General features: G+C 36.3%; 1 protein-coding gene and 1 pseudogene across 1 annotated transcript in view; one reads left to right on the top strand and one right to left on the bottom strand.

The window, feature by feature from the left end:
• The window catches only part of LOC131407280 (cytochrome P450 2C31-like), a 136,279-nt gene extending 121,482 nt beyond the window's left edge, over window positions 1–14,797 (top strand). Inside the window, 2 exon segments of the mRNA XM_058543589.1 lie at window positions 12,015–12,156; window positions 14,284–14,797. Of these exon segments, the coding sequence (XP_058399572.1) occupies window positions 12,015–12,156; window positions 14,284–14,465 (324 nt within the window). The 3' untranslated portion in view covers window positions 14,466–14,797.
• The window catches only part of LOC131407284 (cytochrome P450 2C9-like), a 556,896-nt pseudogene that overhangs the window by 376,115 nt on the left and 165,509 nt on the right, over window positions 1–15,272 (bottom strand).

Below are 15,272 nucleotides of genomic sequence, written 5' to 3'. Positions count from 1 at the left end.
TTTGAGTCCCCTCCTTTTTTCTTGGTGACTGTATTTAAATGTTTGTCAATTTTATCTTTCTCAAAAAATCCATTTTTAGATTCATTGGTCTTCTCTATTGTCTGTCAGTCTCAATTTCATTTATTTCTGCTCTGATCTTTGTTATTTCCAACTTTATACTAACTTTGGAGCCAGCGCTGGTGATCTAGAACTTAAGATTTGACACTCTCACCACCATGGCCTAGGTTCGTTTCCTGGTCAGGGAACTACACCACCTGTCTGTCAGTTGTCATACTGTGGCAACTGCACGTTGCTGTGATACTGAAAGCTATGCCACTGGTATTTCAAATAACAGCAGGGTCACCCATTGTGGGCAGGTTTCAGTGGAGCTTCCTGACTAAGACAGACTAAGAAGAAGGACCTGGACAACAAATTCCAAAAAAATTGGCCATGAAAAGTTTATGAATACCAGTTGAGCAGCATCTGATGTAGTGCCAGAAGGTGAGCAGATGGCACAAAAAAGCCTGGACAGGGTTCTGCTCTACTGTACACAGGGTTGCTAGGAGTTGGAATTGACTTGATGAAGAAGAACAAGTTTGGGCTTCGTTTGTTCTTCTTTTTCTAAGTCTTTGAGGTGTAAGGTTAGGTTGTTTATTTGAGAACTTTCTTGTTTCCTGATGTAGGCATTTGCCACTATGAGCTTCCTTCTTAGTCTTATTTTCCTGCATCTTGTAAGTTTTGGTATGTTGTATTTCCATTTTCAATTTTCTCAAGGTATTCTTTACTTTCTCTTTTGTTTTCTTCCTTGACCCATGGTTGTTCAGTAGCACGTTATTTAATCTCCACATATTTGTGAATTTTCCAGTTTTTTTCCTGAAATTGATTTCTAGATTCACACCATTGGGGTCAGAAACGATGTTTGATATGATTTTAGTCTTTTGGAATTTATTAATATTTGTTTTGTGGCCTAACATGTGATCTATCCTAGTGAATGTCCCCTGTATGCTTGAGAAGAACATGTACTCTGTTGCTTTTGGATGGAATGTTGTGTATATGTCTAAGTGCATTCTTCTTTTTAAATTGGAATATTTAATTCATTAAAATGTAATGTAATTATTGATATGGTGGGTTTATGTTAACAATTCTATCATTTGTTTCCTGTTCTTTTGCTCTGTTTATACTCCACTCATCCTCTTTTCTTCTTTTCTTCTGGAATAATTGCATTTTTAAAGAATTTTTTCTTTTTGTTCCTCTGTTTTATGTTCCTCTGTTTCTCCTTTCATGCCTTCTTCTGAATTACGGGAATTTTTTAGAATTGTAAAATTCTATTGGCACCTAACTATTTTTTTTCACTGATTTCTTCTGAGATTACAATATGCATCCTTCAATTTTTAAGGCTTCTTAAAATTGATACTATAAAATTTCTTTAAAATACAAGAACATTCACAGTGTATACAAATGTTGAGTCATTATGTTGTACACGTGAAACATATCATGTTATGTATCAATTATATACCAACACAAAATACAAGAACATTGCAATCATAGATGGCTATTTAACCCTCTCCTTTTCTTTTATGCTACAGTTATCACATATGTAATATCTATGTATATTGTAAACCTACCATCAATATGATAATTTTTGCTTTAAACCAAGGTTGGCAAGCTTTTCCGTAAAGGGTTTAGGTAATAAATGTTGAGACTTTGTGGGTCATACGCTCTCTGTTGTCACTACTCACCTCTGCCATTGTAGTATGAAAGTAATCATAGATAATACATAAACAAATTAGCATAGATGTGTTCCAATAAAATTTTACTTACAAAAAAATGTAGAAGTCTGGATATAGAATAATAGGTTGACAGGGTTTAAATTTTCTTTTTCTTTTTAGTTCTTTAAATATTTCATTTTAGTATTTTCTGGTTTCCTTTGTTTCTGATGAATAGTCAGCAGTCATTTGAATTATTATTCCTCTGTAGGTAATGTGCCTTTTTTTTCTGACTGCTTTTAAATTTTCTCTGTATCTTTGACTTACTTTTTTTTTTTTTGTAAGGAAGATCGGCCCTGAGCTAACATCTGCCAATGCTCTTTTTTTTTGCTGAGGAAGACTTGCCCTGGGCTAACATCCATGCCCATCTTCCTTTACTTTATATGGGACGCTGCCACAGCAAGGCTTAACAAGTGGTGTGCTGGTGCACGCCCAGGATCGGAACCAGTGAACCCCGGGCCGCCGCAGTGGAGCGTGCACACTTAACCGCTTGCACCACTGGGCCGGCCCCTCTTTGACTTACTTTGAACTACAGTATGTTTAAGTGTGGTTTTGGCTTTATTTATTCTGCTTGTCTTATCTAAATTCGAGGAATTTTTGTCTATTATTTCCTCAAACATTTTTGCCCACTCTCTCCTCCCTTTTTGCCACTCCAATCACCTTATGGTATTCTCGCACAGGATCCTGAGATTCTGTATACATTTTTCATTTTTTTTCTATTCATTGGACTGGAAAATTTCTATTGATCTATCTTTAAATTCACCAATTCTTTCTTTTGTCATATTCAAACTGCTGTAAAGCCCATATAATAATTAATTTAGTGAATTATAAATTTCAGTTTTAGAATTTCCATTTGGTTCTTTTTATAACTTATATTTTGATGATAACATTGATTAGCATTTTAATTGAGGTTGAGACTATTTTTCTTTATTTCCTTGATTATAGTCATAATAGATCTTTCAAAATTTTTATCTGTTTATTATATTATCAGTGTTATTTTAGTGTCAGTGTTTTCCATTTTATCTGGAGTATGGGACACATTTTCCTGGTGTGTGTGTGTGTGTGTGTGTGTGTCTAATAATTTTGGATTTTATCTAGATATTTTGAATGATATTTTTTAGGGACTCTTGCTTCAGTTATATTCCTTTCAAGAACACTGAGTTTTGCTCACACAGCCCCACAGGGGATCTGCCCCACCTTCCAAGGCTGAAACGATTATATGTTACTGTGCCTGGGGCTGGCCCCACCCATCTATGTTTTTGAAAGTGGTGACAAAAGCTGCATGCTAAACAGAACTACCCCGGTGGTCTGGAGTACTTGTGAGCCCCTGAGCCTTGCAACCAGCCACACTTGGGGCCTGACTCACTTTACAGCAAAACAGCAGTAGTTGTGTGCTATTTGACCTTGCAGCCAGCCATGCGGGGGCATGCCTCACCCAATAAAGTGACCACAGCAGCAGCACGTGTCTGAGCCTTACAACTGACCCCAACATCATCATAACAAAAGAGAATATGTAGTCAACACAGGAGAAACTCCTGGAACATTTGAAACAGGTAACAAGAAGGAAGCATATTGCCGGGCCCCATAAGGCATCTCTTATATAAGGCAACATTTCCAAGATCTGGAGACGTAGCCAATACACCTAATACATAGATATCAGAAGAGATAATTAGGCAAAACAAGGACACAAAGGAATATATCCCAAATATGAGAACAGGACACATCCTCAAAAAAGAACTAAATGAAACAGAGAAAAACAATCTACCTGGTAAAGAGTACAAACTAATGGTCTTAAGGGTGCTCACTGATCTTGGGAGAAGAATAGATGAACACAGTGAGAACTTCAACAATGAATTGGAAAAAATAAAAAATAACCAATCAGAACTGAAGAATACAATAATGGAAATTAAAAATTCAATAGAGGGAATCAACAGCAGAGTAAATGTTACAGAAGAATGGATGAATGATCAGGATGAAAGAGTAGAAGAAATCACCCAAGCAGAACAAAAATTAAAAAAAGAATTAAAAAGAATGAGGACAGTCTAAGGGAGCTCTGGACCAACATCAGCATACTAACATCCATATTATAGGTGTCTCAGAACCGAGAGAGACAAGGGGAAGAGAACCTATTTGAAGAAATAATGACTGAAAACTTCCCTAACCTAAGGAAGGAAACAGATATCCAGTTACGGGAAGCACAGAGAGCACCAAACAAGATGAACCCAAGGAGACCAACACAAGACACGTTATAATTAAAATGTCAAGAATTAAAGATAAAGAGAGAATCCTAAAAGCTGCAACAGAAAGGCAACAAGTTACATACAAAGGAAACCCCGTAAGTCTATCAGCTGACTTCTCAGTAGAAACGTTACAGGGTAGAAGGGAGTGGCATGATATATTCAAAGAGCTGAAAGGAAAAAAAAACCTAAGCCAAGACTACTCTACCCGGCAAGGTTAACATTCAGAATGGAAGGAGAAATAAAGAGTTTTCCAGACAAGAAAAATCTAAAGTAGTGTATCACCACTGAACTGGCCTTACAAGAAATGTTAAAGGAACTTATTTAAGTGAAAAAGAAAAGAACACAAATAGGAATAAGAAAATTTTCAAAGAAAAAAAAATATCACTGGTAAAGGTGAATATACAGTAAAGGTAGAGGATCGACCACATATAAAGATAGTATGAAGGTCAAAAGACAAAAGTACTAAAAATGTCTATCTCTAAGAGGTTAAGGGATACACATGTACACAAAAAAAGAAGTTAAATATGATATCAAAAACATAAAATGTGGGGAGGGGATGAAAATTGACCTTTTAGTGAGATGTCAAACTTAGACCATCAACTTAATATAAATTGTTATTTACATTGGTTTTTATATATGAACCAAATGGTAATAATAAATCAGAAATCTATAATAAATACACAAAAATAAAGAGAAATTAACCTAAATATAGTATTAAAGAAAACCATCAAATCACAAGGGAAGACATCAAGTGATGAAGAAAGGAACAGAGAAGAACTACTAAAACACTCAGAAGAAAAGTAACAAAATGATAATGAGTACATTATTATCAATAGCTACTTTAAATGTCAGTGGAATAAAAACTGCAATCAAAAGACATAGGGTGGCTGAATGGATAAAAAAATAAAGAAGACCTATTTATATATGCTGCATACAAGAGCCACACTTCAGACCTAAAGACACTTATAATCTGAAAGTGAATGGATGGAAAATATACTCCATGCAAAGGCAATGAAGGAAAAGCTGTGGTAGCAATACTTATATTAGAAAAATAGACTTTCAAACAAAAACTGTAACAAGAGACAAAGAAAGGCACTACGTAATGATCAAGGGAACAATCCAACGAGAGGATATAACACTTGTAAACACCTATGAACCCAACATAGGAGCACCTAAATATATAGAGCAATTATTAACAGACATAAAAGGAGAAAGTGACAATAACACAATAATTATAGTGGACTTTAACACTCCACTTACATCATTGGATAGATCATCCAAACAGAAGATCAACAATGAAACATTGGCTTTAAATGGCACACTAGACCAGATAGACTTAGATATATACAGAACATTCCATCCCAAAATTTCAGAATACACACTCTTTTCACATGCACATGGAACATTCTCCAGGATAGATCACATATGAGGCCACAAAACAAGTCTAAATGAATTTAAAATGATTGAAATAATACTAAGCATCTTTTCTGACCAAAACAGTTTGAAACTAGAAATCAACAATGAGAAGAAAGCTAGAAAAGCTATAAATATGTGCAGAATAAGCAAAATGTTACTGAACAACTGTTGAGTCAATGAAGAAATCAAAGGAAAACTCAAAAAATACCTTGAGACAAATGTAAATGAAAATACAATAAGCTGAAATTTACAGGATAAAGCAAAAGTGGTACTAAGAGGAAAGTTTATAGCAATACAGGACTACCTGAAGAAATAAGAAAAATTTCAAAGAAACAATCTAACAATCAACAATCTAACTAGAAAAAAAAAGAACAAACAAAGATCATAATCAGTAGAAGATAGGTAATAATAAAAATCAGAGCATTTAAAAATAAATGAGACAGAGAACAAAAATACATAGGAAAAAATCAATGAAACTAAGAGCTGGTTCTTTGAGATGATAAACAAAATTGACAAACCTTTAGCTAGATTCACCAAGAAAAAATGAGAGAAGGCTCAGACAAACAAAACCAGAAATGAAAGAGGAGAAATTACAATGGACACCACTGAAATACAAAAAGATCATAAGAGAATAATATGGAAAGCTATATTGCAAGAAATTGGATAATCTAGAAGAAATGGATAAATTCTTAGAATCATACAACCTTCCAAAACTGAGTCAAGAAGAAATAGAGAATCTGAATAGACCAATCACTAGGAAGGAAATTGAAAGAGCAATCAAAAACCTCCTGAAAAACAAAAGTCCAGCACCACACACCTTCCATGGTGAATTCTACCAAACATTCATAGAAGACTTAATACCAGTCCTTCTCAAACTTTTCCAAAAAATGGAAGAGGAGGGAAAGCTTCCTAACTCATTCTGTGAAGCCAGCATTACCTTCATACGAAAAACAGACAAGGATAATACAAAAAAGAAAATTATAGGCCAATATCAATGAAGATAGATGCAAAAGTCCTCAACAAAACACTACAAATCGAGTACAACAAGAAATTAAAAAGTTCATACACCATGATCAACTGGGATTTATTCCAGGGATGCAGGGATGGTTCAACATCCACAATCAATCAATGTGATACACCACATGAGCAAAATGAAGAATAAAAATCACATGATCTTCTGAATAGATGCAGAGAAAGCATTCGACAAGATGCAGTATCCATTTATGATAAAAAGTCTGAATAAAATTGGTACAGAAGGAAAGTGCCTCAACATAATGAAGGCCATGTATGACAAAACAGCTAACATCATACTCAACAGTGAACAACTGAAAACTATCCCTGTATGAACAAGAACAAGACAAGAATGCCCATTTTTGTGACTCATTTAACATAGTATTGGAAGTCCTAACCAGAGCAATTAGCCAAGAAAAATAAATAAAAGGGATCCAAATTGGAAAAGAAGCAGTAAAACTTCACTATTTGCAGATGACATGATTTTATATTTGGAAAAACTTAAAGAATCCATGAAAAAAACTATTACAAATAGTAAATGAATATAGTAAAGTTGTAGGGTACAAAATCAACATACAAAAATAAGTTGCTTTTCTATATATTAACAACAAAATAGCATAAAGAGAAATTAAGAATACAATCCCATTTATAGTTGCAACAAAAAGAATAAAATACCTGGGAAAAAATTTAACCAAAGAGGTGAAAAACCTGTACACTGAAAACCATGAAACATTGTTGAAAGAAATTTAAGAAGACACAAAGAAATGGAAAGATATTCCATGCTCATGGACTAGAAGAATTAACATTTTTAAAATGTCCATACTTCCTAAAGCAATCTACAGATTCAATGCAATCACTATCAAAGCCCCAGTGACATTTTTCCTGTAAATAAAAAAAAAGATACCTAAAATTTGTATGAAACAACAAAAGCCCCCAAATAACCAAAGCAATCCTGAGAAAAAAAGAAGAAAGCTGGAGGTATCACACTCCCTGGTTTCAAAATGTACTACAAAGCTATAGTAATCAATACAGCGTGGTACTGGCACAAAAACAGACACACAGATCAATCAACAGAATAGAATTGAGAGCCTAGAAATAAACCCACACATCTGCGGACAGCTAATTTTCAACAAGGGAGCCAGGATCCTAGAGTAGAGAATGGAAATTCTCTTCAACACATGGTGTTGGGAAAACTGGGGGGCTACATGCAAAAGAGTGAAAGTAGACTGTTATCTTATACCATACAGAAAAATTAACTCAAAATGGATTAAAGACTTGAATGTAAGACCTGAAACCACAAAAAATTTTAGAAGAAAACATAGTCATTCTGATCTTCGACTTCAGTCTTAGTAATATCTTTTTGAATACCATATCTCACCAGGCAAGGAAACAGAAGAAAAAATAAACAAATGGGACTACATCAAACTGAAAAGCTTCTGCACAGCAAAGAAACCATCAACAAAATGAAAAGACCACCTAACTATTGGGAGAAGATATTTGCAATTCGTATATCTGATAAGGGATGATTATCTGGAATATATAAAGAACTCATACAGCTCAACAAGAAAAAAACAAACAACTCGATTAAAAAATGGACAATTGAGGGGCTGGCCTGGTGGCGCAAGCAGTTAAGTGTGTGCACTCTGCTGCAGCGGCCCGGGGTTCGCTGTTTCGGATCCTGGGCGTGCACCAACGCACCACTTGTCAAGCCATGCTGTGGTGGCGTCCCATATAAAGTAGAGGAAGATGGGCACGGATGTTAGCCCAGAGCCAGTCTTCCTCAGCATAAAGAGAGGATTGGCAGATGTTAGCTCAGGTCCGATCTTCCTCACACACACAAAAAAAGAATTAAAAAGAAAATGGGCAATGGAGCTGAACAGAAGTTTTTCCAAAGAAGATATCCAGATAGCTAACAGGCACAAGGAAAGATGTTCAACCTCACTAATTACTAGGGAAATGCAAATCAAAATGAGATATCACCTCACACCTGTCAGAATGGCTATAATGAACAAGATGAAAAATAACAACTGTTGGAGAAGATGTGGAGAAAAGGAAACCCTTATAACACTGCTGGTGGGAATGTAAACTGATGTAGACACTATGGAAAACGGTACAGAGATCCTCAAAAAATTAAGAATAAAGCTACCATATGATCCAGCTATTTCACTCTGGATATTTATCCCAAGAACATGAAAACACAAAGTTGAAAAGGTATTTGCATCCCTATGTTCATTGCACCATTATTCAGAATAGCCAAGACTTGGAAACAAACTAAGCGTCCATAAATGGATGAATGCATAAAGTAGATGTCTTATATATACCCGATGGAATACTACTCAACCATAAAAAGATGAAATATTGCCATTTGCAACAACATTGATAGACTTTCAATGGGTCCATCAATGTGTATGGGTATTATGCTAAGTGAAATAAATCAAATGAAGAATTTCAAATACCATATGATTTCACTCAAAAGTAGAAGATAAAAACAACAACAACAACAACGAACACATAGATGCAGAGATTAGAATGGTGGTTACCAAGGGGAAAGGGGGAGGGAGGAAGGTGAAAGGGATAAAGGGGACATGTGTATGGTGACAGATGATAATTACTCTTTTGGTGGTGAACGTGATGTAGTCTACACAAAAATCAAAATATAATGATGTTCACTTGAAATTTATACAATGTTATGAACCAATGTTACCTCAAAAATAAAAAAAGAAACACTGACTTTTGTTTATTTGCTTGTTTTAGCAGGCAGTTAACTGGGCTGGACTCAAAGTCAAAACTCTGAATTTTCAGTTTATTTCTTTTAACTTTAGGTGAGTTATTTGGAGTTATTCCACTCATGCCTAATTCAAGGGTTATCCAGGGATTTGGGAGATTTCATAGAGAGAATTTAGAGTTCCCCATCTCTGGCTCTTTCTTTTCTGGAATTTATCCCTTTTCTTTTCAGATTCTATGCAGGTGATGGATCTGAATGTTGTCACTGGTTTGCGAGCCAGTGAGACTCTGGTTTATAGCCAAGTGTTAGTCACCTAATAGTTTGCTGTCTGGACCTGTCCTCAACAAAACATCATGAAAATGGATAACTCACCTGGTCCCTTTTGCTTTTTTCAAGTGTTTTCTGCACTTCAGTACCTTCATGATTTTGGCCACCCTCCAGAATGTGTGTGTGTATAAGTGTATTTCAGAGTTTATAGTTAATATTTTTTGGAAAATTCTTCCAATAGGAGCTTCTCAGCCATTACCCTATTCATATGTATCTAAGTTCACTAACTTTTATTTTTTTGTAGTCTCTAATGCTCTTTATGCCATCCAGTAAAATTTTCCTTTCTAGAATTTCTATTTTTATAGTGTTAAAATCTCTGCTGATATTTCCCAGAGAAATATTTATTATTTCTAATTGTTATTTTTATTTATTATTTTATTATTAATATTTCTTTATTACTAATTTATTACTAGAAATTGTTTATTATTACTAAGTGTTCCTTTAAGTACTTGGATATACTCCTAATAAGAAGTTCTTGTGTGAGTCTAACATCTAGGATGTTACGGGGCCTGCTTCTGCTGATTATTTTTTTCTTTGATTATGGATCATGTTTCCTTCTTTTTCACATGTTTAATAATTTTTTATTGTATGCTGAACCTTTTGAATGATGCCTTGTGAGGAGTCTGGATTATGCTGTCTTCCTTTAAAGGACATTGACTTTTATTTTTGCAGGCAGCTAAATTACCGACAGATGTTTTCCAGTCCGTGAAGCTTATTATAATTCTTTGCCATTGTGGATTAATTTCAATTTTAAATTTATTCTTTGGGCATGGACCTTAGTCCAGAGTGGGTTCCTTAATCCAACAACTTAGAATTTTTGGAGTAACCACAGAAAGTCTGAGGTGTCAAGGACATTCTCTCCACCCTAGCTGGGTTGGGACTTCATCTGATCTGCACAACATCTGGTATCCACCTTCAGTTCTCAGCTCTCCAGCAGTCATACTCTGACAGGCTTCATGGAGTTTCCTCCTGTATATGTACCACTCATCCAAAGCCATGGACTTACAGAGAATAGTCTTGTATACTTTTGAGATCCCTCCTATTTGTAGATTCCTCCTGTCCTCTATCCTTCCTCATGAATTCTAGGTGCCAAATTTTGATCTCTGTCCTTTCAGCTCAAAAAGAGCTCCACTTTGCTTGGCACAAACCTCCCTGCACTCTAGGAGGAAAGTTTTCTCAGGTAGAAATTCAGAGTGACTATAGGACCTACCTTATTTTCTTTAGTAAAGTATCACAACCCTGAATTGCCTCTTGTTCAACGCTGGAAAACTGTTACTTTATATATTTTTTTCTGGATGTATATTTGCTTTAGTTGTTAGGTCAACTCCAAAGCAGCTACTCTATCATAGCCTGAATTAGATGTTCTCATCAGCCAGGAGAAGTGTTTTGTCACAGATTAACTTTACATGGAAGCCTGTTCTAGGGCTGAGCATACTATCTTCCTATACTTCACGCTCAGGGCATTTCTCTAAGTCCACACAGGGCAGAAAATGAATCACGAGAGTAGTTGTGTTATAGGGAAGATGGTCAGGAAATATTGAAACTTCAGGTTCTCTCTCATTTTTCCATATGGAAATGACAGTCTATGCATTCTATCCATGAGCTTTCTGGAAAAATAACTACATCACATATTTGGAAAACCCATACCATATACCAGAAAGCATTCAGACAGATGTGGATTTGAATTTTGTCTCTGCTGTGTAATAAATGTACGACTTTATTAAAAGATCCCAAGGTATTGTAAATGAAATCCTTATCATAACAGTAAAAAAGCTTCTCTTTATTGAGCATTTTAGCATGTGGTAATATTTGTATGAGAAGTATTTAATATATTATCCTATTTTTTGCTTACTATAAACTAATCCAAATGTTGTTTACATTTTACTAGTGATGAAAATTAGGCATAGCAATGTTGAACACTTACCTGTGGTCATAGAGAGAAAGATTTGATTGATTCTGAAAACTAAACTCCAAATCATTGTGTTACACTATATCTCTGAGTTTTGGAAAACCCTACTAGAAACCATAAATGCTCTCTCATTTCCACAAGATTATGCAACATTTCAATTGAAAGAATATTGCAGAAGGAGGGAGATACTTACATAACAAGTTTCTCGTCTTGATAGGAAAGTGAAGAGTTTTCAAGAACATGGCCATTAAGGTAGAATTTTGAAGAAGACTGAATATTTGGTTCTAAGTAATGAGCTTGATTTTCAGTGATATCAACACTTTTAGACAATACTGCCATTTCTTTGTTAAGAATAATGCACTCCATAGAGCTCTGTGAATTTTCTTAAAAGGAAGTGTTGGTGTCCAGCTACAAAGTGAAGAGGATGGCTTTGGAGTCCAGGAAAAGTGCCTGGACTGACTTTATATGATATAAAACCTGTTAGACTCGGTCATTAATTTGTGTGACATAGAACAAATAAATTCTCCTTTTTGTGCCTCAATCTCCTCGTCTATAAAGCAAAATGACTAGATGAGGGGCTTTTTTGTTTTCAAGCTCCATGACCTTCTTTGACCCAGTTTATCTGTTTCTGTTTGTATCAGGGCACAAACATATTAACATCCCTAACGTCTGTCCTGCACGATGACAAAGAGTTTCCCAACCCAGAGCAGTTTGATCCTGGCCACTTCCTGGATGAAAGGGGCAACTTTAAGAAGAGTGACTACTTCATGGCTTTTTCAGCAGGCAAGCAAGCTTCATGTTTATCCTTATGTCAGGGGTCAAGTGAGATTAGGAAGAGCTTTGCATGGAGGCTACTCTGGGCAGGACGAATTGTCATTTGTATGAGGCCTGAGGCACCACTCCCAAAGTCCAGGTTATTTCTAATTGGATTGGAGTCTGCCCTCACTAAGCTTGCCCCATAACCCACCGCTAAGATTCTTAAGAGCTCCTGCTGGAAGTCCAATTCCACTAAGTTTTTTTTCACCTGCCTTGAAAAGCCAGTTCACTCAATAAACTTCACTGAGGACCTTATATGTAGCAGATCCATGCTCAAATTCAGGGATACAAATATGAATCAGAAACACATCATGTCTCTAAGAGAGGGGAAGGCGACTTAGGCCATGAGACACCTGAGTGACAAATGTTTTTTGAGGGGCCACTGTGGAAGCCCATAGAGAGTAACTTCTGACTCTTGCCCTTTGGGGACAGGGGAAGAGGGAAGAGTAGTTGGAGGGTAAGGCAAATTTTCTTGCGGGAAGTAGCATTTGAGTATCTTCCTTCAATTTGGCAGGGTCCTGGAAAGAAAGAGTTGGCACACTCAAAACAAGGTTAATTAAAGTAATTTTAATGAAGAGACTGTTTTCAGAGATGTGGGCAGAATTAAGGGAAGTAACAAGTTATGGTGACTTGCTCAGGGATGAGCATCAGCAGGAAGATGTTACCACCCTAGGTCAGAAGGGGTGTTACTAGAATTACTGGAACCAAGATAGACCTTTGGCAAAGAGAGAGTGCATGCCTGAACAATAGATGCATCTATAGATAGAGGAATACAGCTGGTGCCTAAACTGTGGTCTGGCAGGGAGGATTGAGAGAATAAATACTCTGACCTCTTCAATATGTAATCCTCTGAATTTATTCAGAACCCAAAATGGAAATAACTTCCGGGTTTATGCAGGCCCTAGAATCAGCTTCCCAAACACAGCATAGGCATGGAAGACAAACAAACACAGAATGGATCTGGAGGAGGGAGGAATGGAGAATATTCAGCACAAAGGAGAAGCAGAGGGAAGAGCAGAGGGTGAAGGGCCTTTCATACTGGAGTAACTGAAACAGGGACAAAAATAGATCTGCTCCTGGTTGAATATCTAAGAAAATAGGTATCGAGCAACCTTTTGAATTGTGGTCCCAGGATTATGAGCAGTGTCCAGGATGATCTCAAAGCAAGATGGTACTGTACTGCTCCTGATCTTTCTTCCTGTGTTTTGGGTCCACTATTGCAGAATGAGCCTGCTCAAGATTTCTATTCATTTCGCAAGGCTTGCAGGCCTGCTTTTGTCCTGATGCTGTGGGAATCATTACAAGATCTAAGGCCTTATCTTAAGAGTTTATATTCCAGTCTGTGAGACAGATGAATTAGTACAGTTTTGTGTGAACTGTGCTGTATTAGAAGCATTAGTGAGCGTTGTGGAGAACAGATAAGGGAGTGAATTGTACGCCCTGAGCAGGTGAAGGAAGTTTGCATAGAATAAATGGCATCTGAGGTGGATCTAGAGGCATGTGGAGAATATCAGCAGGAGGAGCAGAGGGGGAGACTGTTTCAGTGAAGGAATGACTGGAATCTCAGATAACATTTCAAATTGCCATTCTGTTTGGGGGAGTAGTGAACAATTAGTACTTCTTGTGGCTAGTTTGTGATTTGTCTTTTTATACTTACCAACGCTAAGCTCTTGAAATTTTTTAAAGCAGGGACGTGACGAGTTTAAGATTGTCCTTCAGAATCCAGATAAAGAGAAATAAATCTATTGTTCAGTCTTGGGAGGTAGATGGAAAAGTCTAATGTGTGTCTCATGCCAATTGAAATAGGTGAGTGTGTGTTTGTGTGTGTGTGTGTAGAAAGACATCACTGGCAAGCCTCAGCAAAGCAATTTCAATGTGGGTATACAGAAAAGTTCTTTCCATATGGCATGTGTGCACAGAAATATGTGCTGAGGAAATGAAGGAAACCGGGTTTGGGTGTAGATGGAAGAAGCCATAGGTTAGTTAGTCATTTATTAATATATTTCTTTATTCATTCCACATTTATTTAAGCCTCCCTGTGTGCTAACTCAGAAATAGAATTGAATGAATATTTGTTTTATGTGTCATTTTTAGGAAAAAGAGTTTGTCTTGGAGAAGGCCTGGCCCGCATGGAGCTGTTTTTACTCCTGACCACCATTTTACAGCATTTTACCTTGAAACCTCTGGTTGATCCAAAGGACATTGACGTCACCCCAGTTTTCAGTGGGATAGGCTCTGTACCGCCCTTCTATGAGCTCTGCTTCATTCCAGTCTGAAGAAAGGGCAGGCTGCCAGATCTCAGATCAAGAGTCTCTAGCCTCATCTGAACAAGCCAGATGCTTTCTGTCCTGTGTGTTAGCTATTATCCACCTCTTCCTTAAGAGCAGAAATGACATTCCTAAGCCCCGTCTCTTCCAATTTTCCTCATCCTTCAAGGTTCAGTTCTAATTTCCCTGCATGAAATAAAGCTCACTGTTTTGTCTTCAATAAACTCCTTTTTGTAATACAATTTTTAGATCTTAAGCTATATCTCATCGGCAGTGTGTACAAAATAGAAGGCACCTTAAAAACATCATATTTTTCATTAAAAATTGAAAATTAGAAATTATCCCATGAGGTAAAACTTTTCTAAAAATAATAAAATGTGAGATTCATTCATGTCTTACTTCTATCTAGTTCTCCAGGGGAATGATCTCTTGACAGTTTGGCATGTATAATTTCTGTATTTTCCCTATGGTTATTAAAATGTGACAGTATGTTTGTATAGGTGTGTGTATGTATATGTATATACATGTAGGGAGAAAACAGAGGAAAATCATTCTGCTCAGAGGGAATAACATGAGATAAAACTTGAATTTGTCAGTCTGTCCAAAGATGTCTTTCCTCTTTTCATCTAGTGGTTAAAGACATGCATACACAGATATATTAAGGCAAAGAAGAGGGGAAGATAATGTGTATGAATGGTTGTATTTAAACATACACATACAGAAATATATGTGTGTGTTTTTATGTGTATGTTTGTGCACATATGCATGTATACACACACAGATGTATTTATATGTAATATAAATATATGTTCATAT

Source organism: Diceros bicornis, chromosome 6 (assembly GCF_020826845.1).
Source record: "Diceros bicornis minor isolate mBicDic1 chromosome 6, mDicBic1.mat.cur, whole genome shotgun sequence".
Classification (NCBI taxonomy): Eukaryota; Metazoa; Chordata; class Mammalia; order Perissodactyla; family Rhinocerotidae; genus Diceros; species Diceros bicornis.
The sequence above is the reverse complement of the archived record's forward strand: the minus strand, read 5'-3'. Positions and strand labels throughout refer to the sequence as shown.